This window comes from Castor canadensis, chromosome 11, assembly GCF_047511655.1.
Source record: "Castor canadensis chromosome 11, mCasCan1.hap1v2, whole genome shotgun sequence".
NCBI lineage: Eukaryota > Metazoa > Chordata > Mammalia > Rodentia > Castoridae > Castor > Castor canadensis.
The window spans coordinates 6,445,848-6,471,272 of record NC_133396.1 but is presented as its reverse complement, the minus strand read 5'-3'; the positions used below and the strand labels follow the sequence as shown (position 1 = coordinate 6,471,272).

General features: G+C 50.5%; 3 protein-coding genes across 8 annotated transcripts; 1 reads left to right on the top strand and 2 right to left on the bottom strand.

The window, feature by feature from the left end:
• Window positions 1–553: 553 nt before the first annotated feature.
• On the bottom strand, window positions 554–17,472 carry Gga3 (golgi associated, gamma adaptin ear containing, ARF binding protein 3). 3 transcript variants are annotated; one of them, XM_020165540.2, is made up of 17 exons: window positions 17,336–17,472; window positions 9,683–9,767; window positions 9,487–9,562; window positions 7,720–7,818; window positions 6,788–6,911; window positions 6,402–6,505; window positions 6,162–6,242; window positions 5,644–5,781; window positions 4,715–4,796; window positions 4,495–4,611; window positions 3,891–4,136; window positions 3,469–3,539; window positions 2,867–3,162; window positions 2,417–2,640; window positions 1,843–2,012; window positions 1,551–1,661; window positions 554–1,360 (listed from the first exon to the last, which is right to left on the bottom strand). In XM_020165540.2, the coding sequence occupies exons 1-17, from the start codon at window positions 17,373–17,375 to the stop codon at window positions 1,250–1,252; spliced, it is 2,175 nt and encodes a 724-aa protein (XP_020021129.1). In that variant the 5' UTR covers window positions 17,376–17,472; the 3' UTR covers window positions 554–1,249. The 3 variants fall into 3 exon arrangements, with proteins under 3 accessions (XP_020021129.1, XP_073901261.1, XP_020021133.1); XM_074045160.1 differs by lacking the exon at window positions 17,336–17,472 and adding an exon at window positions 10,674–16,805; XM_020165544.2 differs by lacking the exon at window positions 2,417–2,640 and having other exon boundaries at window positions 1,843–2,008.
• A 160-nt stretch (window positions 17,473–17,632) lies between these two features.
• Mrps7 (mitochondrial ribosomal protein S7) lies at window positions 17,633–21,202 on the top strand. The gene is made up of 5 exons (XM_020165547.2): window positions 17,633–17,772; window positions 18,282–18,464; window positions 18,575–18,638; window positions 19,173–19,340; window positions 20,541–21,202. Exons 1-5 carry the CDS (start codon window positions 17,690–17,692, stop codon window positions 20,760–20,762), a joined length of 720 nt encoding a protein of 239 aa, XP_020021136.1. The 5' UTR covers window positions 17,633–17,689; the 3' UTR covers window positions 20,763–21,202.
• Window positions 21,052–25,225, bottom strand: Mif4gd (MIF4G domain containing). 4 transcript variants are annotated; one of them, XM_020165552.2, is made up of 6 exons: window positions 25,081–25,225; window positions 23,830–23,961; window positions 22,954–23,063; window positions 22,647–22,802; window positions 22,460–22,552; window positions 21,052–21,779 (listed from the first exon to the last, which is right to left on the bottom strand). In XM_020165552.2, the coding sequence occupies exons 2-6, from the start codon at window positions 23,909–23,911 to the stop codon at window positions 21,552–21,554; spliced, it is 669 nt and encodes a 222-aa protein (XP_020021141.2). In that variant the 5' UTR covers window positions 23,912–23,961; window positions 25,081–25,225; the 3' UTR covers window positions 21,052–21,551. The 4 variants fall into 4 exon arrangements, with proteins under 4 accessions (XP_020021141.2, XP_020021138.2, XP_073901270.1 ...); XM_020165549.2 differs by lacking the exon at window positions 25,081–25,225 and adding an exon at window positions 24,822–24,938; XM_074045169.1 differs by lacking the exon at window positions 25,081–25,225 and adding an exon at window positions 24,456–24,735.
• Window positions 25,226–25,425: the final 200 nt, after the last annotated feature.

Genomic DNA, 25,425 nt, shown 5'->3' with positions numbered 1-25,425 from the left:
GGCAAGGGGTAGGGGCCAGGGATTATGGTTTGTGCCACCTTCCTTTCTCCAGAGGCAACAAGAGCTGAGCCATCAGCTGAGCTGTTTGACCTTCTGCAACTTCTGTGGCAGCTGGCAGTTTTTTCCTAGTGCCTTGAGGCTTAGCATCCATGGCCCGGTGCAGCTGGTTCACGCTAGCTGGGGCAGAGCACTGTTGAAGCAATAGGGTCTGGAGACTTGGTTCCAGCATGGCCCCTTATCTCAATACCTCCAGACCCAACATCTCGCTGACAGTGCCCCTCTGTACATAGCTAGTGGGGTTTCAGTGCAGGAGAAAGGATGTCCATCCACTAGTGCAATGTGCTTGACCTTGAGGCTTCCAGGGTCCAACCAAAGGTGCCACATCACACACCATGTAGTGAAAAGAGGAGGTGGCCAAAGCAGGAGGACACAGAGGGTGGCGAGAGTTGTCCTCCCTTTCAGAGACTAAGGGTAGCAGTTTATGTCATGCTCAGCAAGAGGTAGTGTGTAAGGTGGCCTGTCCCCATGACAGGAGATAAGCTTTTCCCACAAAGCTCCAGTGCCTGCTTCTGAAGGGAAAACACTGGCTCTCTTCCATTTTCCTTCCTGTGCCCAGTTTAGGCTCTGTCATGAGGCCAAGTTCTGGTTCTGCTAGGCTGAGTTCCATGTCCTGCTGAAATGTCCATAGGACACAGCCTGCCATTGCCAAGGGCAAGCACACTACTCCTTCAGTAGCCATTCCAGGATGTAGCTGCCCACAGAAGACAGGGAGGAGATTAGGCAGTACACCAACACCTCACTCTGGGCCACCTCACTAGAGGTGGCAGCACAGCCAGACAGCAGGGAAGCACAGGCAAGCAACAGAGGCTGTGCCCTCTCAAGCCATGTCTTTTTGGGGTGTAAGGTCCTGGTTCTTGAGGGGACCTAACAGCATCAGAGAATGCCACTAAAATGAGGGAAAACCCAGGGCAGCCAGTAAAGTCAGGGACCACTCCCCACCTGACAATAAGTACATGGCCACTTCAAGTCACACAGGTAAATAGAAACAGTTCCTTTTGGGGGTGAGGGAGCCAAGGAGGTGAGATTTTCCCAGTAGCAGCTTGGCTCCCAGCAGAAATACTTTGGGCCCCTAGTCCACATCAAAGCTAGAAGCACTGCCGTCAGGATGTAGAAAATGACTGAACTGGAGCCCTTTCCATCTCGGGGCGGACTGCCTGCCTTCAAGTGGAGATCACAGCATCCTCTGGGGTCACAGGCTCCCCCACTGCTCCACAGGAGGGAACTGGTCCACCTCGCCCAGCTCTGTGCTCAGCTGCTCCCCCAGGGCGAAGGTCAGCCTATACCGAAGCCGTACCTTCTCCTGTGACAGAGGACAGCAGATGACACTCAGCCTACTATCTTCTCAGCAGGTTGTCTTCTTCCCTGCTACCCTGTTGTGTGGCTGGCCCTCTGTGCTGGAGATATGGTCCCATTCCACCACATCCACCCACACCCAGCCACTGACCCTGATGGGGGGACGGAAAGTAAACCCGGGGTTCTCCCCTGCTCACCTTCATTGGGTTGGCCAGCAGCATGACCTGGGTAATGGCTGCAGGTGGCTGGGCAGGACTAAATGGGGACAGTGCTGTTCCAGAGGGTGGCTGCAACTTCACTTTCATTGACTAAGGTAAACAGAAGAGAAACTCCTTTGAAGAGAGCTGGCAGGTAGGTGTCCCTGCAACAGACAGGGACTGGGGTCTGGTTATGGTGGATACACACACTGCCATCTGCCAGCCACACAACACAGCGGGTTCAAGGTAAAGGCAGTATTGGCCTCTGGAGGCCCAAGGGAGCCTGGAGTACCTTGGGCACTGCAGCCTGCAACACAATACTCTTGACTGGCAAGGGAGCCGTATTCAGCATGGACACCACCACCACCAGCACATCCGGCCGCCCTGGTGGACACTCCTTGGCAAAGTGGAAAAGGATGCGGAAGCCATTTTTATCATAGGCTGTTACAGGAAGGGCACTGCCTGTAAGAAGGTGGCATATTAGAGCTGGAAATGTGGATAAAGTGGAAGAGCATCTGCCTAGCAAGCACAAGGTCTTAAGTTCAAACCCCAGTACTGCCAAAAAAGTGGCATAGGAATGTGGTAGGAGAATGTGCCAGAGACACCCTAGAGCCCCGGTAGTACCCACTGGAGCCAAGTGGGAGACAGAAGGGCTACAATGTGACCATAGGTACAGTGTTCCCTTATGTAGTCCAGGAAAGGCCTCTGTCAGGGGGGCACCTAAGGCCACACAGTAATCGGCGGAGGCTGACAGCAGGCAGGTGGACCCTTAGCTACAAGGGACCTCACCAGAGTGCCTGTGTCCACCTGTTGCACACCCTACAGTGCTGTGGCTATAAGGCCCACCTCCCACTTCCAACACCTACTAGGCTTGATGGATTCCAGGGGCACATGGACACTGGCCAGGGAGAGCTCGGGCCCCTTCACAGGGCTGCCTTGGGACTGGAAGGCTGGTGGCTGGAAGAGAGGGCTGCCAGGCCCAGCGGAGAAGGGCAGGAGAGGCCTGGCTGGGGCAGAAGTGGGGAGGCAGGGGGAGGCGGCAGCCCCAGGGGAAAAGCAAGAGGAGACAGGTTTCACCAAGCCTGAGGTCCTGGGAGGCAGGAAGGAGGACAGAAGGCAAGTCAGACAGTAGGCCAAGGCTGCTGGGCCAATCCCTAACCAAGGTTCCCCAAGCCAGAGACAGCTCTTAGCTGCCACCCCACAACCACATCTTCCAGCCTGTCTAATGGGAACAAAAGGAATCCCCATCCCAGAGGCTCTGGCTCAGCACACCAGGTTCCACCCTCAGCCACCCCATGTCTTCTCCCATTCTTTACACTTTGGCCTCTTCCAGAAGCTGATCAAGGGCATCCAGGTGGTGCAGAGTGGTATCACCCAGCCCTGAACCATGGTACTCGGGGGCTGCAGGTTCAGCCTTTGGGACCATAGCTGGGGCAAATCCAGAAGAGAACATGAAGGTGCTGGTGCTAGGGGCAGGGGCACTGGCTGGGCCTGTGGGAGCTGGGAAGGAAGGTAGTAGTGGAGCTTGGGAGGAACTTGAGGTGGGGGCTGAGGGGGAGCAGGCAGCAGGCCCCGGTGTGGGGAAGAAGAAATCCAGGTCTGACTGTTCACTCTGCAATGAAACAGCAGAAAAGCAAAAGGCTGAGACGTCTGCCAATAGCAGGGGCACAGCTTTGCCTCCCACTGGGCCCTTCCCCAGGGGTGTCCTGTCACCACCCAATGAACTGTTCAACTGCCTTTGAGAACATGGCTAGAGAATGGACCTTAAAGGCAGCATGTTCGCAGCTGCAATGACAGAGCTCTGGAGGGTAAGGACAAACTGACATCAGCTAAGTGTAACCAAGTAGAGTTCAAGAAAAGAGAACAGTGAAGAATGAAGGTCCTAGATACTTCAGTGATGTCACAACTGTGACCCTACCTGGAAAAGGTGCCACTGGCTACTTCCAGCTGAGTCTTTTGGAGGAGCAGGGGGAGCTGGGTCATTGAGGCCTGAGAACACAAAATTTAATGAGGCTCTGGACCCAGTTCCCCTGAAGAAAGGTCATGTGACCAGAGATATCAGTGGGTGAAGAGGTGGGGAGAAAAGTGCCTGGGAGGGGATGAATCCCCTTCCTGCTTACATGCACAAATGAGGGCTCTCCAGGGGAAGGAGAAGAATAAGACCCACAGTCTACCATGTTTACCCTGGAGTCCACATGAAAGGCGATTCTGGTAGACTTGGGACACTGAACTTGACTGATAAGCACACTAAAAACCCCTCAGGCCTCCCGGTTCAACATGCCTTTCTTCCTCTAACATCCTGCCATCGAAAGCCCCTTACTGCCATTCTCCAGGACGTACCCAAGCAGAGCAGCTCCTCATCCAGCAAGGAGAAGGCATTGCTTGTGTTGTTGGGCCCAGGAGGAGCCTCAGCCTGGCTAGACGAACGGCTCCGTGAAGGTCCCGAGGTCTGGGGGGGTGGAGGGAGGATAGGGATGCCTGAGGAGGGTGGGGTGGGTGTTGGGGCCAACACTGGGGGTGAACTGTTGGGTGTGTCCAACTCAGCAAGGTCGATGAGAGTGCCGTGGCTACTGGACTGGTGGTTTCCTGGATGGGTCAACAGAAGGGGAACGAGAAAAATCAGGGGCCGTTCTAGTGGTTGTGCAGCAGGAGGCAGGAGGGACCCTGGGCACGAGAGCTAATGCTCTAGCCTCTGGCATAATTCGATGGCCTTTCTTCCAGAACACCCTAAAAAGCAAGCTGGAGAAGGCAGGCAGGCAAACAAATCCCTGTCCATAGCTCCTGGTCTCTGAGAGGCAGGAGAACCATTTGGGATGGTTCAGCATCCCCTCGGGCTCTTTGGGTCGCCATGGTGTTACACCTGCACATGTAGCTGTGTGGTAGGCAGGAGGGGTGGGGTAGGGCGGGGCTGGAGGGCCCCAGAATGGGGACCAGGACATTTTACCTTCAGAGTCAGGCATGGTTGAGGTGGTCACCTCACCGTTGATGACTTGCCCTTCAATAATTGCTTTGTAAGAGTTGATGATCCGGGAGAGGTTGTCACTGGCCTGCAGGATGTCCCCTAGAGTGAAAGAGAGACTCCTCACTCCTGGCTGTGACAGCTCCCACAAACATATCCAAATTGCTGGTTCATCCTTGCCAACTACTCTTTCCTTTTCACTCACCCAAACTATTGTCATTGTCTTCTGTCTCGCTGGCTAGTTTAAATAATGTCCGTCTCTTGTTCTCACACCGATCATACAGCTCCTGAGAGAGACCCAGACATAAAAATCACAACTATAGCCAGGCTCCAGTGGCTAATGCCTATAATCCTAGCCACTTGAGAGGCAGAGATCAGGAGGATCAAGGTTTGAGGTCATTCTGGTCAAAATAGTTCTTGAGACCCTATCTCAAAAATATCCAACACAAAAAAGGGCTGGGGGAGTGGCCCAAGTGGTAAGTAGGGTACCTGCCTAGCAAGTGTGAGGCCCTGAGTTCAAACCCCAGTACTACCAAAAAAAAAAAAAAAAAAAAAAAAAAAAAATCACAATTAGAGGTGCTCAGAAATCATCTGATTCAGTGATGACACCCTGAAAGTAATAGAAGTAATGGGCTCTCCTAAGTGCCATGGACAGTTAGTGACAGAGCTGGGACCAGAGTACACATCCTTCTGCAGCCAGCCTCTACCAAATCTGTTGCCCAAGTCATCTGCACTGATAGTAAGTCACTTAGATGGCAGATGGCAGAGGGAAAGAAAGCCCCTTCCTGGCTCCCAGGCAGGCATATGCCTCAGAACTCAGAATATCTACTCAGCCACTCTGGACCACAATATCAACACAAGTGTCCCAGAGAAGCCCTTGGTATAGATGTCCCCAAGGCAGTAAGGAAAGGCAGAAAGGAGTGAGTTCTAAAGTGCGGTCTCATCACAGATCTGGCTTCTGTATAGCTCTTCTGGGGGTGCGTTAACTAGTACTGTATAAACTGTGGACACCACAATTTACTGCTGCCATGCAGACAAACAGGCATAAACAGCAAGCATGTCCTTGACAGGACAGGTGTCTGCAGGGAGCAGAGCAGCCTCAGGCAGCTAGCTCTCAGATAACAGACCACCTACCTTCATGAGCTCTCTGTCTGCCTCTGATGAGTGCTCTTGGTTGTAGTGAAGCAGCATCTCATGGAGCAGCTTTACATTGTTATTAACCTCCTCCAATGTGTGCAGGCGCTTGGTCACCTTCTGGATGCGTGCTTCATCCTGCCATGGCCAAGAGGGTCCAGGAGAAAGCAAGCTCACCTAGCCCAGATTCCCACTTCCACCATGTGAGGCTCACTCCTCACCCCAAGGTACAGGAACAAAGGCCAAGTCCCCAAGCCCTGCTCAGTGTTTCCTGGGACCACTGGCCTCAGACCCAACCCACATGTTGTGCTTTAGTTACAGCCCTCACACCCAATCACATGTTCCCACCCTGGCTCCTTTATCCTGTCTTCCCCCACAAACTACAAGGCCTCGTCCTTCCACTCCCTCCAGGTGAGAGCTGGGGGCAGGAGGAAGGAGACAGACCTAACATACTGGGGGACTTTTGTGCTATGGTCACATGGTCCTCTCCCCACACCCAAAGAACCAGGCCTACTCACTTCCTTCACCATTGACTTGATGAGCTTGTTTGCCTCCTGAAGGTCATCTGGGTTTTTGCTTTTCAGCAGCTTGGCTAAAAGCTGGAAAAGAAGCACATCAAAGATAAAGGGAGGGGGTCCCCCACCCACCTGGGGGACCACAGAAAAACTGAAGCTCCCCACAGAACCGAGCAAAGCCCTGTTTCCCTGCTGCTGCTAACCACTCATTTGAGAGAACCACAGGCCCAGGAAGTACTTCACCTTGGACTTCTCCTCATCATCAAAAACGGGATTTTTGGGACGAGGTGGTGGAGAGGGTATCAGTGTTCTGTCCATGGGGATCGGAGGGTCAGACTGCACTATGCCTGACGGGACACAAATGGCAGAGCATGTGCTTAGGCTGTGGTCTCCTTGTTCCCCCTCCTCACATACCAAAAACCAAATTACTGTGATCAAGACTTGTAAAGGGGATAGAAGAAAGGCTACTCACACCTCAACCCACTAAATCCCAGTGAGTATCTGCCCTGGTGACAAATTTTACTATCTTCAGGAGACAGTAAGTCTAGGGACCCTCAACATACCCATCTCTTCCTTGCCTTGGCCTGCCTTCACGGCAACACTGAGGGTGAGGGAAGATGGACACATACCCTGTCTCTTCAACATGTGGTAGGCATCTTTTATCTTTGCTTCCTCTGGCAGGGCCACCGTCCAGCTATAAAGCAGCTCGATGACCTTGATCTTCACCTTCTCGGACACCCTGTCTCCCAGGTACTAGGAGGCAAAGGAAAGTGAGAGAGCCTAGTAACTACAGTCCAGAGGCACAGAAAGTGCCAGGCTCTGTTCGCAGCAGTGAGATGCTTGCTGTTACACTCCTAAACCTACTCAAACCCAGCAGATGTTAAGGTGTGTTAGAGAATAGGGGAAGAGAAGAAACTTCTTGTGTCCAGGGGGATACAACCTGCACTTCTATATACAAGCTGCCCGACAACAATTGGGATAGAACTCAGGGTCTTGAGCCTGCTAGGCAAACTACCGCTTGAGTCATGTCACAAGCCTTTTGGTGTTTTTTTTGAGACAGAGTCTCGCCTGCTAACTTTGCCTGGATTGGCCGCAAACTTGAGATCTTCTTGTCTCAACTTCCTGAGTTTACAAGCATGCATTTTATCTTGAAGCACATCGTGAGAACACCTCTAGTGCGAAAACTGTTCCCTCTGCCTGGAGCTAAACAGAAACTGCCAGTTGAGCAGGTGACCAATGCGGGTAGTCAGCACCTTACAGCCAGGTAAGACAAGCCCCAAATCCACAACTACTGTATGCTAGAAGCAGAGTCCCTCTCTGCCCGCCCATATACAGCCATGCCTGTACTGCCTGCCATATTTAGAATGGGAAATGGTCAGAGGACACTGCCTAGTCCTGGCTTGGCCAGTCATCCACTACCCCAGGGACTAGCTCTCCAAGGACAGGTCACAGATGGGCAGTCTCATGGAGATGTAGGTTGAGCATAAAATGCCAGTGAAGCAGGAGATGGTGATGAACACAAAAGAAGGCCACAGAAGGGAGGAAATTATCCCCGACTGACCTTTGGAGAGACAACTTTGATTAACTCATTCAAAAACCGGAACTTGCCCACTTCATTATGAAATCTCCTCCCACAGTTCTTCATACATGCTTCCAACACCTGTTGCCACAGAGAAGAGGCACTCAGTGACGGCAGCTCTGGGCTCTGGCACCAGTGAGACCCCCGAGATCCACACAGTACCAAGGAAGTACTCCCGTGAAGGAGCTCATCCTCGTGCTCCATCCCAGGGAATAGAAGTTAAGCCACGGGATCACTTACCATATAGCCCTCAAATGGCACACCTCTGCAGGGTATGCTACAGGAGCTACAGCAAGAAATGCTGAGATCCAGCCACCAAGATGGCCTGAATGGCAGACCCAGAAGGTCCCTTTGTCAAAGTCGCCGTGCTTGTATTTTGCAGCTGAGGAAGAGTGACATCCAGGGCCACAGTCCTTCCCACAAGCTGGCCCAACATGTTTTGCAGGGTAGGAGATCAAGTTTAAATTGTGTTCTCTCCACATTAGGTGACAGGACATTTTTTCCCTCCCCTGTCCTCCACTTACGCATTACAGTGCTGTCCACAGCCCCTAGTCCTTTTGCAGCTTACAAAGGGCCACACACCATGGGGCTCCCTTTCTGATGCTTAATAGTACTTCTGGCCTCTATCTATCCCCTAGATGCTAACAGCAACATTCCACCCTCACCCTGCACACACACAACTGTCTTCAAACATTGCCAAATGTCCCCTAGGAGACAAAACTGCCCCCCCTCAAGAATCAGTTTTAAGCTCCTTGCTCTACAGAGGGGTGCATGGGGCCACTGCACACAATTTCTTCCCTTCTAGTTCTCTAAGACCCGAATGAAGTCAGACTCAGGGAGGACCCTGGATTCTGCTGAACTCAGCTTTTCTCTGGTTTGGGGGAGCCAAAAGGCACCTTTTGGGTTTTTTTTTTAAATTTTTAAAAATTATATTATTATTGTACTGGGGGGTACATTGTGACATTTACAAAATATATCTTACCTAAATTCTTCCCCTCCATTATTCTTCTCCAGCACTTCATATTTTGAACTTCCTTAGTGGGTTATTTATTTTATTTTACTATCTATTTATTTATTTATCTATTTATCTATTTATCTATTTATCTATTTATCTATCTATCTATCTATCTATCTATCTATCTATTTATTTATTTATTTATTTATTTATTTATTTATTTATTTTGAGGTACTGGGGGATTGAACCCAGGGCCTCACACGATAGGCTAGTGCTCTACCACTTGAGCCAGGCCCCCAGTGCTATATAGTTGTGGGTGTTGAACTTCCTTAACTTGTATAAACATTGAGCTCTGTCCCTAGGACCATGGCTATTAGGGTGGCCCTTCAATAGTCTGGCATTATTTTTAGCTACAGAGTGAACTGTACTCACCTCAGCTGGATGACTCTTCAGTGGCAAGATTTCCAGAAGCCTCTCTGAGCCCCACACTAAGCTCAAGGCCCTGCCTCTGGGCTCCCCAGCCTGGAGGCACTAACCATGTGGTACTTGCACTATGTGGCTGGGCAGGTAGGGATGACACCTCAGTTATCTTAGAGGCCTCAGGGTCTAGCCCAGGAGCAACCACTCTTGTGAACCAGCTGAATGGACATTTTTAAGATACCTAGTGTATATTGAGGACATTCTCCTGGCCTTTGGGCACAAGCCCTAAGAACACTGAGGGGCCAATGGGTAAGCAAGGAAAGGCTTGGGCAGGCTAAGATCTGCTGCTGTTATCTTCAAGAGTGAAGACCTACCGTCAGGGCCTGCACTGCCTCCCATTCCTGTGGAGACTGGATCTTATGGGCCAGCAGTCGAACAGCAATCTGGGGCCTGAGAGACAAGCAGACTACAGTCAGTGCATTAATGTGGGCCACCTGGCCAGCCCTCCTGGTCAGTTTTTGGCTTTTCCACACTTTCTCTTACTTGCCCCCTAACAGCATCTAGACTCACCCTTCAAGCTCTTTGTTGATCTGATCACAGAAGCCAATTATGTATTCCCAGTCCTCCTGGCGGTTCGAAGGATTGGTGGCTTTATCTTGGGACAGAACAGAAAAGAAGGCAACTGTTATGACGAGCAAGGAGAACAAAAGCTTTTCTTCACAATTTTGAGGCATCAAAAGTTTGCTTCCAAACTTTTTGACTTATAGAGAAGCCTCCATAGTTCAGTCAGGCAGCAAACACAAATTCTGCTTTCTGGCCAATATTTTAGAAGATAGAAATGAAAGAAAAATCCTCAGCCTCATGGAGCTTAGAGTAGATCAGGATCCAAAGGATAAACACAAACTCAAATGGTTAAAATACTCATAAATACCTTTAAAAAATATGCAAATCTAACAAATCCATGTAACTCTTGTTACATAAAAATGAACTGGGGGGGGGGGCTGGTGGAGTAGCTCAAGTGGTAGAGCGCCTGTCTAGCAAGTGTGAGGTCCTGAGTTCAAACCCCAGTAATACACACACACAAATCAAGAAAAATAAGCTGGGGGAGTCATTACTCCCATTTCCTGCATGGGGAGCAGGAAATGTTTCTCCTTTTTTTCCCCATTTCTCCTTTAATCCTGTTGTACTATATGCTGGGCACCAGTGGCTCACGCCTGCAACCCTAGATGCCCAAAAGGTAGAGATCAGGATGACTGCGGTTCAAAGCCAGTACTGCAAATAGTTGGAGAGACCCTATCTTGTAAAAACCATCATAAAAAAGGGCTAGTGGAGTGACTTAAGGTGTAGGCCCTGAGTTCCAAAAATCTCAGCACCCAAACCAAAAAAACACCAAGAAGTGTTTCCTGGAGAAACTGAAGTCAGGTTAGTAAAAATACATACACTAAGAACATATAAGTATTTTCTATAGAGCCTTCAAGAACATCAAGACCTAATCTTTCTTAATGCTTTAAACATTCTTGAAGTTGCATACAATATTCACCACTGTAAAACCAACACTTACTAAGCATCAGTCATTGTGCATTCTATCCCTGGGACCACTCCAACACAATCTTGATCAGAGTATTCCGTACCCTCAGGTTTACATGGTCTTCCATGATCAAGCACAAAGACACCTGTTGGAGAGTTCTGAGGGTTTAAAAACCTGGCACTAATTGCAAAATTTGGTAATATTTATGTTGGGTCCTCTTCCCTGTTATCCCCAGCACCTGTTCTTTTTGTTTGTTTTTTTGTTGTTGTGCAAGGGGTACATTGTGACATTTACAAAAATTCTTACAATATATCATAGTTGAATTCACCGCCAGAACCTCAGCCCAGCTGAGGGTAGTTAAGCCTGATTCAGACCTGAGTCTGCCTCTTCCAGAAAGCACCCTCAAGCTGTTTGCTAAATTTAGGGCTTCAGGCCCTCTTAAAACACTCATGTTCTTCCAAAAGTGTCAGCCCTCCCAAGGAATGCTGTTAGAATTTCCTGAATTCTGATTTCTCGTGACTGTGGGCGATTTCTCTTTTTTCCTTCCTTTTTTCCCAGAATGGAAAGGTTTATTCATATAATGAAAATTCATAGCTATTTCAAGCAAAGAGGTGGTCTCACACATATTTTTACAAATGAATCTTAAGAATATAATGTTGACTATAAAAAGCAAATGTCAGCTGAGCACTGGGGGCTCATGTTTTAGCTACTTAGGAAACTGAAATCAGGAGGACTGCTGTTCAAGGCCAGCCTAGGCAAATACTTTGTGAGATTCCCATGTCCAAAATGAAGCAGAGTAAAATGGATTGCAGGTATGGCTCAAGCAGTTGCGTGCCTGCTTTGCAAGCCTGAAGCCTTGAATTCAAACCCCACTGCCACAAAAAAAAAAAAAAATTGTGTGGTGGCACATGCCTGTAATCCCAACTCTCAGAAGACTGAAATAGGAGGATCCCAACTTTGAGTTGAGCCCATGCAAAGTTAGCAAGATCCCACCTCAAAACCAAAATACAAACTGAAGGTCTGGAAGTGTGACTCAAGTGGTAGAATGCTCCACTGGGAACAGGGCTGTGGGGCTCTGAGCAGAAGCCTCCCCAGGTTTGGGGCTAGGCCTGCCTGCTAGCAATTCTATTTTGGCTAAAAAGGGGGAGATTCTGGTAGTTAAAAGTTTGTTTTTGGAGGAAAAGAAGATAAAGTTCCCAATCCCGAAAGGGAATTATCAGGACTTTCAAAATGTCAAACTTGAAGGGAAGAAATTAACCAAGGGTAGAAAGAAATAGTTGGCAATTCTGCACTAATTGTCACAGCCACCGTCCCAAGAAATCCGATTCTCTCTCACCAGTTGTCCAAAATCTCAGATGTTGGCATGGTTTTGCTACTAATCCCTATCATTCGAGATGCTTCAAGTTTTCACATGACACCAAGAAGCTGCAGGACTTAAAAACAAGACACTTTGAGGAGCCATATCCACTCTCCAATGTGAAGAGTGACAAACACCTCATGATCAAACAAAGAGTAGACCACTCGCTTGTTCACACTGTTCACAATGGAAAACTGTCTTCCAAACAGGGTAAAATGTGGACTTCCCCTGTCCCTCAAACAGTGGGCAGGCAGGCCTCCAGGGCCTTTGTGGCGGAGTTCGAGTGATGCTGCTCTTCTACCCAGGCTGGGAGGAGGGACAGCGCTGCCACTGCTTCGCCTGCAACACTTGTCCCTACGTGCACATCACCCGCAAGGTAACAAACCGGAAGTATCCAAAGCTGAAAGAAGTGGATGATGTGCTTGGGGGAGCAGCTGCTTGGAAGAATATTGACTCTACTGCAGAGCTGTGTCCCAAATGCGAACATCCTTGTGCTTACTTCATGCAGCTTCAGACCTGCTCTGCAGATGAACCCATGACCACTTTCTACAAGTGCTGCAATGCTCAGTGTGGACACCGCTGGAGGGACTAGAGCTGGTTCAGCTGCTACAGTGTCTCCTTATCTTGTCCCCAAGGGGATTTTCAGTAGGGATTGTGTGTCCAGAGGGTCTTTGCTGTTGTAGTGGGAAGCTAACCTTTTTGAGGACGGAAGGCCAAGATGTCAGAAAATATAGTCCATCTGCTAGTCTATGACTGAAGTCATTAATGTCCAGGGAGTTTGTGTGCATGGGAGGAGTGCCATAAGGAAGTGCATTTGGTTTAAGTTTTGTGCATTCATTGCTTACTTATTGGTCAGTTGACACTTCCTGACCATTATGCAGCCCTCTGCAATGTCTGTACAACTTAGTACATTAAATGTATGATGTTTAACTGCTATGTAAGCTTACTTAATTTATTCTGAATATTTCATAAAAATGAAGTCTGATACTGTCAAAAAAAAAAAAAAAAAACAGTGGGCAATCAGCAAATCCATTCTTCCCAGGCCTATTCCCCTACTGGTGATCACAGGGAGCACCCTGCCTGCACATGGCATGAAAAGCCCTAGTCAGCACTACTTCCCAGTGTGTGCTGCAGCCCTCCTGCAGCTCAGAAGGCACACTTGTCACCAAAGGGAGCTGGGAGAAACCCCTGGGGATGATGCTGGGGGTGACTCCAGTTCTCCACCTGCCCACTGCTCCCCCAGCAGAGGCACTCATCCTTCTACCCACTCACCATTTCCTTCACCTGGCACAAAGGCAGGACATCTCCCTGCACACCCTACCTTCTACAACCACCCCTCAGGGCCCTGCTCTGACTCATGGTTTCTATTTTTGGGTCTCTGGTGAAAGCCTCATTCTCTGTTTCTGTGCCTCTAGATTTCCTGCTCTAATTTTTTTTTTTTTTCAGGTTAATTCTATCACTAGCCTTGACTCTCATGGGTCCTCAAAAATGTCAGGTAGGGATGAAAACAGTAGCACTGACCCCATCTTGACATGGCTTGACATTCCACGAAATAAACAGAAGAGCATGGGCTGGAAAGGGTTCAAGGTCATCCTGCAGTGCTGGGTCTTGAACCAAAAGAGAAACTTAGTTGCTATGTTTCTCTTAGACACCAACAGAAAATGAATGAACAGCCTGCTAGACCTAGAGGGACTACAGATGAAGTATAAGAAACAGACTTATCCTTGACAAAGTTCTATCTTTCAGGTTCAACATGTGAGAAAAAATACTCAGTGCATAAAACAAGACAGTATATAACTATAAATACTAATCTGGTACAGAAACGAGTCTGAAAACAAACTCTGTGTGTGTGTGTGTGTGTGTGTGTGGCACTGGGTTTGAACTCAGGGCCTCCCATGTATGAAGCAGGTGCTCTACCACTTGACCCATGCCCCAGGCCCTTTCTGCTTCTGATTATTTTTGAGCTAGAGTCCTCTGTTTATGCCAGAGCTGCCCACAGTAGCTAGCAAGACAGATGCACTCCACCATGCTCAGCTTTTATTGAGATGAGGGACTCACTGTTTGCCCAAGGTGGCCTCAAACCTCAATCCACCTAATTTCCACCTCCTGAGTAGCTGGATTACAGGTGTCGAGTCACCATGCCAGGCCTCGCAATGTCTTTTAAAATCTCTCCCTTTCTTGAGCTGGGCGCTTGTGGTATAATCCTAGCTACTCAGGAGGCAGAGATCAGGAGGATCTGGTTCGAAGCCAGCCCAGGCAAATAGTTCTGCGAGACCCTATCTCAGAAAAACCCTTCAAAAAAATAGGGCTGGTGGAGTGGCTCAAGGTGAAGGTCCTGAGTTCAAGCCCCAGTAGACATACACATACACACATACATACACACACACACACACACAATCTCTTCCTTTGTTGTCCGTCTGTACCTCCTTCCTTCTATCCTAACCCATTCTATTTAAAGTCCCTATATCAATTCTCCTAAAATACTGATTTCATTGGGGACAGAAGGGATGGGGACTTGATAACTGTAAAAAATTTAACCTTTTTGGGCTGGAATTCTCACTCTTCCAGAATTTGGTCCTAACTTTATAGCTTTATCTTCTACCATATCCTTAGAGCAGCTTAGTGATGGGCCAGCCAGACACCTCAGTTACTATGTGCCCCAATGTAGTAATGATTCCCTCCGAACATCACCATCCAGTGTTTTCTTAGCCAATTTTTCCCTTTCTTTTTTTGTGGCACTTGGGTTTGAACTCAGGTCCTCAGGCTTGGCAGGCACTGTACCACATGAGCCAATTTTTCCCATTCTTTACAGTCTACCTTGAATGCTGCCTCCTTACTGGATCATTCTCCATACCCCCAACCCCAGTTCCCTAAAGAAACTATCTGCACTTTAGCACTTATGGTTCCTGCTCTGCATCTTTATCTTTTAATTTCTTTTTTTGTTTATTTGGTTTTTGGTGGGGCTTAGGTATGAACTCAGGACTTCCTCACTCTATTGCTTGAGCCATGCCTCCATCTTTTCATTTCTTTATCCGTCACACCATCAAACTGAAGGCAAACACTGTATTTCCTGTGGCATTTTGCCTTTTCCTCCTTCTTCCAGTGGTGGGATCCAACCCAGGGCCTTGTACATACTAAGAGTGTTCTGCCACTGAGCTACACCCCCAGCACCTACTTGAATTTCCTGACTCTCATAACACCTCACATAGTAGGACAATGGTTGCTTGTGGCAGAACTTAGAGAAGGTTGAGGTCATCAGCAGATGGTTTGTGGGGATGTGGACACTGAGTTGGGTTCTGAAGCATTTTGACAAGCAAGCAGAGAGCAAGGCTTCCCAGTTAAGGAGAGCAATGTGCATAACTGGGCAGGGAACACCAGACTGTCCAAAGCAGGGAAAGGCATCAGAAGGTCACACTGACAAAGACAGGAAATGACCAGGGACAGATTACAGAAGGCAGTAGGTTTGCCAGTAATGGAATGACTTGATTAATAGAACTGGTCTGGGAGTAGAACACAGCCGAGCGGCAGTAGCTCAAACCTATAACCCTATCTACTCAGAAGACAGAGATTAGGAGATTGAGGTTCGAAGCCAGGCTCAGGAAAATACTGTGTAGACCCTATCTTGAAAATACTCAACACAAAAAAGAGCTAGCAGAGTAGCTCAAGTGGTAGAGTGCCTGCCTAGCAAATGTGAGGCCCTGAGTCTAAACCCCAGAACTACCAAAAAAAAAAAAGAATGCAGAATGGACTACAGAAAGGAAAGGAGGGACCTGAGCCAGAGTCAAAGGGAGGCTGCTACAGTAACTCAGGCAAACAAACCATGGGGTGGCAAGGAGTTTCACTAAGATGCTGCTGACCCTAAGCACTGTTTTGCTGGATTGGTACAAGACTGGTGATACAGTCATAAGATCTATGAAGGTGAGCAGAGGATAAACACGGAAGAATTATTATTATTATTTTGGTGGCAACTGGCTTTGAACTACAGACCACAAACTTACTAGGCAGGTGCTCTACCACTTGAGACCCCCACCCCACCCCAAGACAAGCATGCAAAAAATCTTAACACTGCCACAAATGAAATTAATGGGAAAAGTTAAAGGGCCAGGTTCAGCTCTAGTCTCCACAGATGCCATCCCCTTCCCTGCATCATCTCCAAATACTGCTAAATCAAACCTATTGAACTTAGGTCACTTAAACTGCTCCAATATCCCCATTAGTATATGTGACTAGAACTAATTCCACTATAGTTACAGCCAACTGGGTAGTTCTAGGTAAGTCGTTCGATTGGAATAAGGGTGTTATCTTTTCAGAAGCTGTGGCAGCAGACCCTGCTTTGCTAGACAGTTTGTGCTCCTTAGAGAACAGTTCTTTAAATACAGAAGGCTTTGAGACCTGCAGCAGAGTAATCTTATTATTCCTCCCTTTTGGGATGTGTTCCCCTTAAAGTCTAGGTTCAACCTCCTGAACAGGGTTTAAGAAAGGTCAGGCAAATTGGGGCAATGGCTGTCACTTTCAAGAGGTCCCAGCACAAGGGTGTCCAGCTATCTTACCTGACTCACCATCTGCCAGTTTCTATCCTCACTTAAAGAGGCGTTTAGGGCAAAGAAGAAAGTTCACTTACTAACTTCACTTAAGGGTTAATAAGTTTCCTGGTTATCCCTTATTAATCACGTTAACTGGCTGCTAGCAAGGCTAGCCCCTTTTCCTTCCGAGCAATGTGAATTACCAATTACGGTAATACACCTCTACAGTTAAAGCTTCACATTGCTCCTCTGCTTTCTCAGAGTGGGGTAATCGTTTTAGGATGACCAAGTGAGTGTGTGTGTGCGGGGGTGGGGGTGGGGGGGGAGGTCCCAAACATCAATTTTAAAAACCATGGAGAGCTCTATTCTCCACCGTCACTGTCTTTGGAAAATTACTCTCACTACAAGTATTACGCCCGAGCATGGTCACAATTCAGCTAATTCCGAAGCTGCCAAGATCCGGAGCTTTTTCCTTCCTCAGGGATTGGGGCACAGAGGTCCCGGAGTCAGGAGCAGCTCCACCACAATGTCCCGAAAGCGCCGAAGACTGACAGCCCAAAGAACGTGACTGTCGCTTTCCCAGGGCCTGCGGGACCTCGAGCTGCCCCCACCGCGCGCGGCAGCGGCAGGACGCACCGCAGGGAAGGGCCCCTGGCTCGCGAAGGGGCGTGATCGCGGGATGCTCGCAAGCAGCGGCGATCCCAGGCGCGGGCTTCCAGGTGGCACCACCGCGGAGCCTGGGAAGGGGACGTCGGGATGAGGAGAGGGGCGGCTCGGCGTCTCGAGGGCAGGCAGAAGTGGCTAGGGCTACTCACTCAGCCAGGACTCCAAGCTCTCCCCTTCCGCCTCCGCCATATTGCAGCCTCCCGGGCCAGCCCCGCACCCTCAAACCTCGCGAGATTCTACACGAGCTGGGCCAGGGCGGAGCCTGCATAGGGGCCTAAGAGGAGCGATCGCTGCCGCCGAGTCTCGCCAGACTGCGACGTATATTGGGAGTGAAAATGTTTTCTTTTGGCTCTTCCTTTTGGGCGCCGGAATGAGAGACTTTAACGCCCAAATTAATGGGGTGGAATGCAGATTTAGGACCCTGCGAAGTCTTTAACTCGTATCCGTCCACTCGCTCAGGCGCCCCGAGGGCAGTCCTAGTGGGGTCCTCGTAGCCGGCCAAGATGGCTGCCCCCGCACTGACGGCTGTGCGAGGATGGTCGGGCCTGGCTCTTCAAGTGGACCGTGCCGCCTGGCGACTTCCAGGGTGAGAGGGTTGCGGGCAACTGGGAATGCCCCTTAGGTTTTCACGGAAGGCTCTGCAAGGAAGGAAAGGAGTCAGAGGAAGGGCCCTGGAAAAAGAGCACTGCTCCGGGGGTCGAGATAGTTGAATTTGAGTCTCTAAATTAGCAGCATGACCTTGGGCCAGTCTGAAGGTTTAGTGAATGCCGTTTTCCTGAGGGGTCGGGTTGATCTAGGGTTCCCCTCGGAGCTGAATGCGCTAAAGAGCTCAGAGCCGAATCCTCCCACCTGGGAGTGGGAGGTCGGGGGAAGAGATCCCCTGTTCGTTAGCCGATCCTTACCCTTCACGCTTGAGAAGGAGAAGGTTCTTCTACCTCTTAGGACAAGAGCCAGAATGACTGCGGTTCAGGTTTAGCTTGCGGTCCTGGCGCCGCTCTCCCTCGTCAGTGGGTTGGCAAACGTGCCTATTGTTAAGTCAAGCGCATTCATTTGTGGAGTCAGCTTTTGTCCGCCTCCTGCCCTCCCCCCAACCAGGCTAACCCAGGTGAGATGGAGCCGTTACGGTCCTGAATTCCGGGATCCCCTAATTGACAAAGAACATTACCGCAAGGCTCTCACCAAGGAGGAAAAATATGAGCAGGAGCTCAAGAAAACTCAGCTCGTCAAAGCTGCCCCAGCGTCGCAAACAAGTTCTGTGTTTGCAGACCCGGTGATCAGGTTAGATGGAAACTCATGTTTCATGGACTGGAATTATCCAGGGACTGTGTATGGTAAGAACTACATGATACAGCCTTGAAAAGCTAAACATGTTGTTTTTCTCTTTGAAGTAAATTCACCAACATGATGATGAAAGGAGGAAACAAAGTACTGGCCAGATCCCTCATGATCCAGGTAAACATTTCCTCACTCCTCTTGTCTTTCTTTTTTTCTCTAGCTTTGGACTGTGCCTGGTTCCTTGTCTTAGCTTAAAAACTAGAAAATGGAGCCAGGTGCAGTGGCACTGCTATCTGTTTGAAAGGCAGAGGCAGGAAGATTGTGAGTTTGAGGCAAAGTTAAAAAGACCCTGTCTCAAAAAAACAAGTGGTAGAGTTCAAACCTAGCAAGCTCAAGGCCCTGGATTCCATCCAGCACCAAAAAAAAATTGATTAAAAAATTAGAGAATGGATTCATATACCTGTCATTAAAATTAACTTCCCTGTATGTGTGGAGATGGAGGGTGAGGGTTGTTTGCCATTCTCCCCACATCAGTTAGCCCACTCTGTCCTATCCTAGCAAAGTGGGAGGTGCTTAGGAACTTTGTGATGGATGTGCCCAGGGAGAACCTGTCCTGCCACAGATGATGGGGATAAAAGGCTAAGTACTGGCTGAGCTGGTATAAACTCTTCAGGGTTCCTGAGAAGCCTCTTCTGTTTTCTCCCTTTGCAGACTCTGGAAGCTCTGAAAAGGAAGCAGTTTGAGAAGTACCATGCTGCTACCACAGAAGAACAGGCAACTATTGAACGCAACCCCTACACCATCTTCCACCAGGCACTGAAAAACTGTGAGCCTGTGATTGGGCTGGTACCCATCCTTAGAGGTGGACACTTCTACCAGGTGAATGACTGGGCAAGAAAGCAGGGTAGTTGGGTGCAGGTGGCTCACACCTGTAATCCTAGCAACTGGAAGGGCAGAGATGGGAAAGATCGAGATTTGAAGCCAGTTCAGGGAAATAGTTCACCAGACTGGATCTCAAAAATACGCAACACTAAAAAGGGTTGGTGGAGTGCCTGCCTAGCTAGTGTGAGGACCTGAGTTCAAACTGCCAAGAAAAACCAAAACAAAGCAGGGCTGCCCACATATGAAATAAGACATCAGGATGAGAGCCCACAATTAGGACAAGATTGATGGTTCTCTAGACTGGGAATTGTCAAGATCTACTCATCTGGCCAGGCACTGGTGGCTCAAGCCTGTAATCATAGCTACTCAGGAGGATCATAGTTGAAAGCCAATCTGGGCAAATAGTTCAGCAGACTCTATCTTGAAAAAAACCCATCGCAAAAAAGGGTTGGAGTTGCTCAAGGTGTGGGCTTGAGTTCAAACCCCAATACCGAAAAAAAAAGTAAAAAACACTCACCTGAATCCTATAAAGATGAAAGCAGAAGATAGGAAGAGAGCAAAGAAATAGCTAAATGACATCTTCTGGGAGCCCACCCCCTCCCATTCTGTCCAGTATCCTGCATGCGTACACTTCTCAAGGTGAAGGGTTCTTTATACCCCATCTTTATATGCCACTGTCTAGCATGGCATATTCATAGCTGGCAATTCATTACTGCTTGTTGAACTGAACAAGGCATCTATCATAGCATTTGTCTTTCATTGTCATTAGCACATTTTCTTATCTTTTCAATATAAACTGTGGAAGAGCAGGGACTTTTTCATTGCATCTTTTTAGTGTCTGGCATGACACCTAGCACACAGTAAAGACTAGAAAATGGTTCTTATACAGAGGGTCATGTTCTTAGGCATCTTTGGTCTGAGGTAGCTAAGTCGTCCGAGCTAATGCTGTTTGAAATTGGTGCTTGTATCAACTTGGCAAAATGTCCATTTAGGTGCTTAATGAGTAATTTGCTGAGTGAAACCCCTTCTGCTATATTGAGGTCACCAAGGGAAGGTCAAAGAGACACCTCCCTTTCCTCAGCTTTACTGGGGCTGTCTAGAGGGAATGAATGGCCACTCCTTAGAACTCCGGGAAACAGGAGGCCCTGGCCTGGCGGGCCTTTGGACCAACTCACCTATGTCCTGTCTCCTTACCAGGTCCCTGTGCCCCTAGCCGACCGCCGCCGCCGGTTTCTGGCTATGAAGTGGATGATCACTGAGTGCAGAGAGCATAAGCACCGGCGGACAATGATGCCAGAGAAGCTTTCACATGAGCTGTTGGAGGCTTTTCAGAACCAGGGCCCAGTGATCAAGAAGAAGCACGACATGCACAAGATGGCTGAGGCCAATCGTGCCCTGGCCCACTACCGCTGGTGGTAGAGGGAGATGAGAGACTGTGGGAGGGACGGGGGCACGGCTGCAGGAAGCCACATGAGCCACTGCCCTGTTGAAAAGTAACTGTGAGTTAAGGATGACTGACTTTCCTTTTTAAGCAGATGGAGCAGCGTGACTGTTGCCCATTACTCCGGTGCTCGAACTGGTTTCCCTGTTCCATCACCTTATAGAGAGGGAACATACCCACTTGGGGATTGACTCCAAGAAACTCAGACTGAGTCTTCTCTTCCCTCAGCTAGGGGTAGACCTTTAGATGCTATGAAAGGAAGCAGTATCAGTATGAGAAAAAGATTTATTAGAAAATCCTCACCCTGACCTTGTGAAGAATGTGATGCTAAGCTATGGTTTATCACAACTGACTGGAGGTTTATCTCCACAGCTGTCCCTGTGCAAAGTGTTTAAAATGCAATTTCTCTTGTGCCTTGTGCTCTGCCTCTGCCCTCTGACATGCCAAAGCATCCCACCAGTGGCTGTTGTTACCCATTTTACAGATGGGAAAACTGAGGCACCAAAGCAGTGTTGTGCCAATAGTTACTCGGTCCAGTGGTTGTTAAGAGTTGGCCCAGGTGGAAGGTGATAGGAGAAAGAAACAGAGGGGTAGTCTTAAACCAGGAAGAGCACGTCTGTTTCGTGTCTCCAACTCCTGAGGAGGGGAAGGGAATAGGGCAGGACCACATGTAAGTGAGAAGTCTAGAAGGGACTTGAGAGAGGCAAGGACTTTGTTATGGGCTTGGGTGGAAGGTTGCGGAAGGGTTGGTGCTGCAGTTGCAGTTTCTAGTCGGAAACTTCGCTGTAGTAGTACTTGTGGGCAGCGGGGGTGGTCTTCCAGCCGGCCGCCCGGAACTCAATGATCTCCAGCAGGAGCAACTGGGCCAGGGAGCTGAGGCCTGTGAGAAGCAGGAAGCCATCCCGAATCAGGACAAAGAGCTCATCCATGCGCTGCCCATTCATCTTCTCCAGCTGCTCCCCGACCCGGTGCAGCTGCAGCACCAAGCAGTCCACCTACAGAGGCAATGGGGAGGCCCCTGGTCAGCTCCAGGCAGGTCCATCCCAGCACACAAGAGTAACAGCCTGCCAGTAGCTCATGCCTGTAATCCTAGCTATTTGGGAGGATCAGAATTTGAGGACAGTCCGGGCAAATAATTTATGAGACCCCACGTCTGAAATAACCAGAGCAAAATGGACCAGAGGGGTGGCTTAAGCCGTACGTGCCTGTGTGAAGCCCTGAGTTCAAACCCCAGTCCCACCAGAAAAAAGAAAAAAAAAAAAGGAAACAAGTTCATGGACTTGCCTAGAACATCTGGGCAGGCTAGACTCAGGCTTGTCTCCAAACTGTTGCTTACCCCCATGCTTCCATCTGCCCTTCACTGTCTGACCCAGGTTTAGTTTCTGGGCCATCTGTGCCGACGGCTGGCCATGGCTCTCACCATTCCTATCATAGCTTGGCTTTCCTACTGGGAAGGAAGCTGCTGAGCTAGTGCGGTTGAGCTGTGCACTGTCCTGGATAAATTCCAGACCCAGCAGCTCGTCTTGTAACTGCTACAATCCTTAAATGCTTCCCCACCAGGCTCCTGCTCAGAAATTAAGCCTTCCTAGTCCTCCACAAATGGGGGCTGGCACTGAGCTGAGTGAAACAGGACTGCTTATCTCCACAGCCTTCTGAAATGCCCCGGGCCACTCACCTCCTCCTCCTTGCTCAGACTGTCAGGCTGGGCCAGCCGAAAGAGGCAGTCATACACAGGGTTCACCAGGGCCATCATAGGCATGTTGTTTACCTGTGGGGAGGAGGGAAGGGCCCGGGCAGTGGCATTAGTGGTCCTGGGGAGCCATCCAGTCTGGGCCTTGGGAGACAGGCCATCTGTGCCTCACCCTCAGGTAGTCGAAGATGTTGCAGATAAAAGTGACATAGCAGACCCAGCCCTGCAGGGAGCACTCCCGCAACCGCTCCCGGGTCTGGTACTCCTGCTGCAGCCGGTTGAGGAGTCCTCGCCGGAAGACACTCTGGCCTGTTTGTTTACTCTCTGCCTGTGAGTCAAGGGGAGAGGGTGGTGAGGGCTGAAGGGGCAGTGCTGCGGCTACCCCACCCATCCTGGCCTCTTCCTGTCCTTGGACTGAAGCCTGTGCCCACTTCTGAGGCACCTTCCTCAAATCTCCCTTTCCTCTACCAACCCCCAACCTGGATGATGGCGTAGCACATGCGGCCTGCTTCCTTGCTGAACACACAGTCCTGCAGAGAATGGTCCACAATCACATTGGCCGCTTTCTCCAAGTCCACTGCACCTGGATCTGGGGTAAAGACAGGAGGGGAGCTAGAGCTGCCTGTTACCCCATTTCCTTCACCTGCTTCGAAGGATTCATGATGTTTATGGTAGAGCGTTCTTGTACACTTAAAAGAGACCAAGGGGTTCAGAGTGTAGCTCAGTGGTTGAGTGCCTCACTACCACGTGTGAGACCTTGGCTTCATTCCCAACACCACAAAAATACAAAACAAAACATGAAACCTACAAAGAAGGTAGGCAGTAACCATACCTAGAAGCAGCCTTCTGGTTGCCCAGTCAGAGAAAGCAGGGAGGGTTACATGGCTGGAGGAGACCAAAGTGTAACTGTTGTTTCTTAGCATACACATCTTTTCCTGGCACTAGGTTGAGGAAAGCCCACTGCCTTGCACAGCAGTTTCGCAGAAGCCTCTGACTGGAGCAACAGTGCAGGACCTGTGCCACAGGCTGAGCTCGCCTCTTGGCCAGCATTGTCCTGAGTGCGCTGGCAGGAGGCTGGGTCTCCATCCTCTGTCCTGAGTCAGCCAACTCTGCACATTGAGAAGTGGCTGCACAATGGAGAAAGCAAGTCCTGCAAGGGCTTAAAGGGCAGGAACTGTGTTCTCTAGAGATGGCTGTGATTCATCCTCCCAAAAGTGGCCTAAATGTTGCTCGTCTTCCAGATTGAGTTAGGAAGGATATTCTCAGAAAGGATATTGAAGAGGGCTGGGTATTTCCTGACCCTGGGTTCAGCCCTTCTGCAGCTCCTGCCCAGCCAGGAGGACTCCCGTGCTCACCTTTGAGTGCTGTCTTCAGCAGCTGCTGGGTCTCTGCGTCAAAAGCCTGGATTTTATACTCCTCTCTACCGGCCTCCCCCATGACCGTCCAGCCCCAGCAGCTCTTCACTGCGCCAGGGCTAATGACAGCACCTGAGGAGAAGCGGGGGCGGAAGAGGCCTCAGGTGTGGAGGGCAGAACCCAGGCTTCCCAGTTCTGCGGGCTCTGGGTGGGGCCGGCCAGTATTTGGGGGCTGGTGGAACCGAGCCGTCCATAGCATTTGGTGTTTGGCTGAGAGCCCACCGAACTTGGCTTCTGGCCTAGACGGTACCAGTCGGGCACCTGTTGTTCAGTTTAGGAAACCCCAGGCTTCTGGGATTACAAGTGAGGACAGATGAAGGGGAAGGCACCTACCCTTCGGTCCCAGTAGAAGGCAGGTAGATTTGGGAGTGGGGACCTTAGCCGGAGGTGTGGGGAGGACGTCAGACTTGCCTATAAACCCGCCCGGAAGGTGCTGGCTCAGCTCGATTCCGGGCGAGTGACAAGACTGAGGGCTCCACGCTGTGGACCTTTATGCCAGCGGGGATCCAAGCCCCTCTCCCAACCTTCTCCAGCTTTCGCCAGAGTCCTCAATCCACAAAACCCACCCCTGCGGCCCGTCGGGCTGGGGTCGGCCCATGAACGACTGGTTAAATTAGCCTCCCGAGTGGCAGAAATCCTGTCCTTCCAACTCGAGTCCCAAAATTCCTCAGGTGCATTCGGAACCCTTCCTTTTAAAGTGGAAATAGGGACGAGGCGTCCCCGAGAGGTGGTTCCCGCCAGTCCCATCTCTGGATTCCGTGCCTCCCTGGAGTCCCCTCTCTGCACTCGGTGCGTCCCCTCTGGTTCGAGGAAACCTTGGCAGCCTCCCCAACCCCGGAACGCCTTCCCGGCGCCGCCTGGCGGGTGGGGGAGCCCGTGGTGGGTGTCCAGCGGGCGGGGGACGGCGGAAGCGCGGGAGCGCGGGGACCCACCTGCCGAGCCGGCGCCGCGCGCGCGTGCCCGGAGCCTCCCGCGGGCATGGTGCGCGCGCCGTGCCGCGGCGCTGAGCTCATCTCCCTGCGCGAGGCAGGCGGGTTCGTCAGCGCCACCTGCCGGCCCCGGACCCCACCTTCGCGGCCACCACCCGGGCCCGATTCCTCGCGTGGGGCGGAGACCCGGACGCACAGGACATCTGTGACACTGCCACCACCTCGCCAGGAGGCGCTCACCCTTCCCCTGTCCCTTCCTCACCCCGGCCCTGGCCGGGACCGCAACGGCTCGCTGACGCTGAGCCGGATCTGCTCCTCCGTCCGCCTGCAGCCCGAGCTCTGTCTCGCGCGGTGGCAGCCCCCGCCCGCCCACCCTGTCCCTCGCGGGGCTCAGGTGAACTGGGTCAGGGGAGACCTCTCCAGGCCGCGCGGCGTGGGAGGAGCCCGCGGAGGACGTGGCCCGGCCCCGATGGGAGGGGCGGGCCGATGGCCGGCGGCAGGGGCAACATCTTCACGGGTCCCACCGGATCCCCTCTCTCAAGACAGAGCGAAAAGGGGGAGCATAAGGGCTGGGTCAAACCCCACCAACTCCCTCTTCTACTTCACG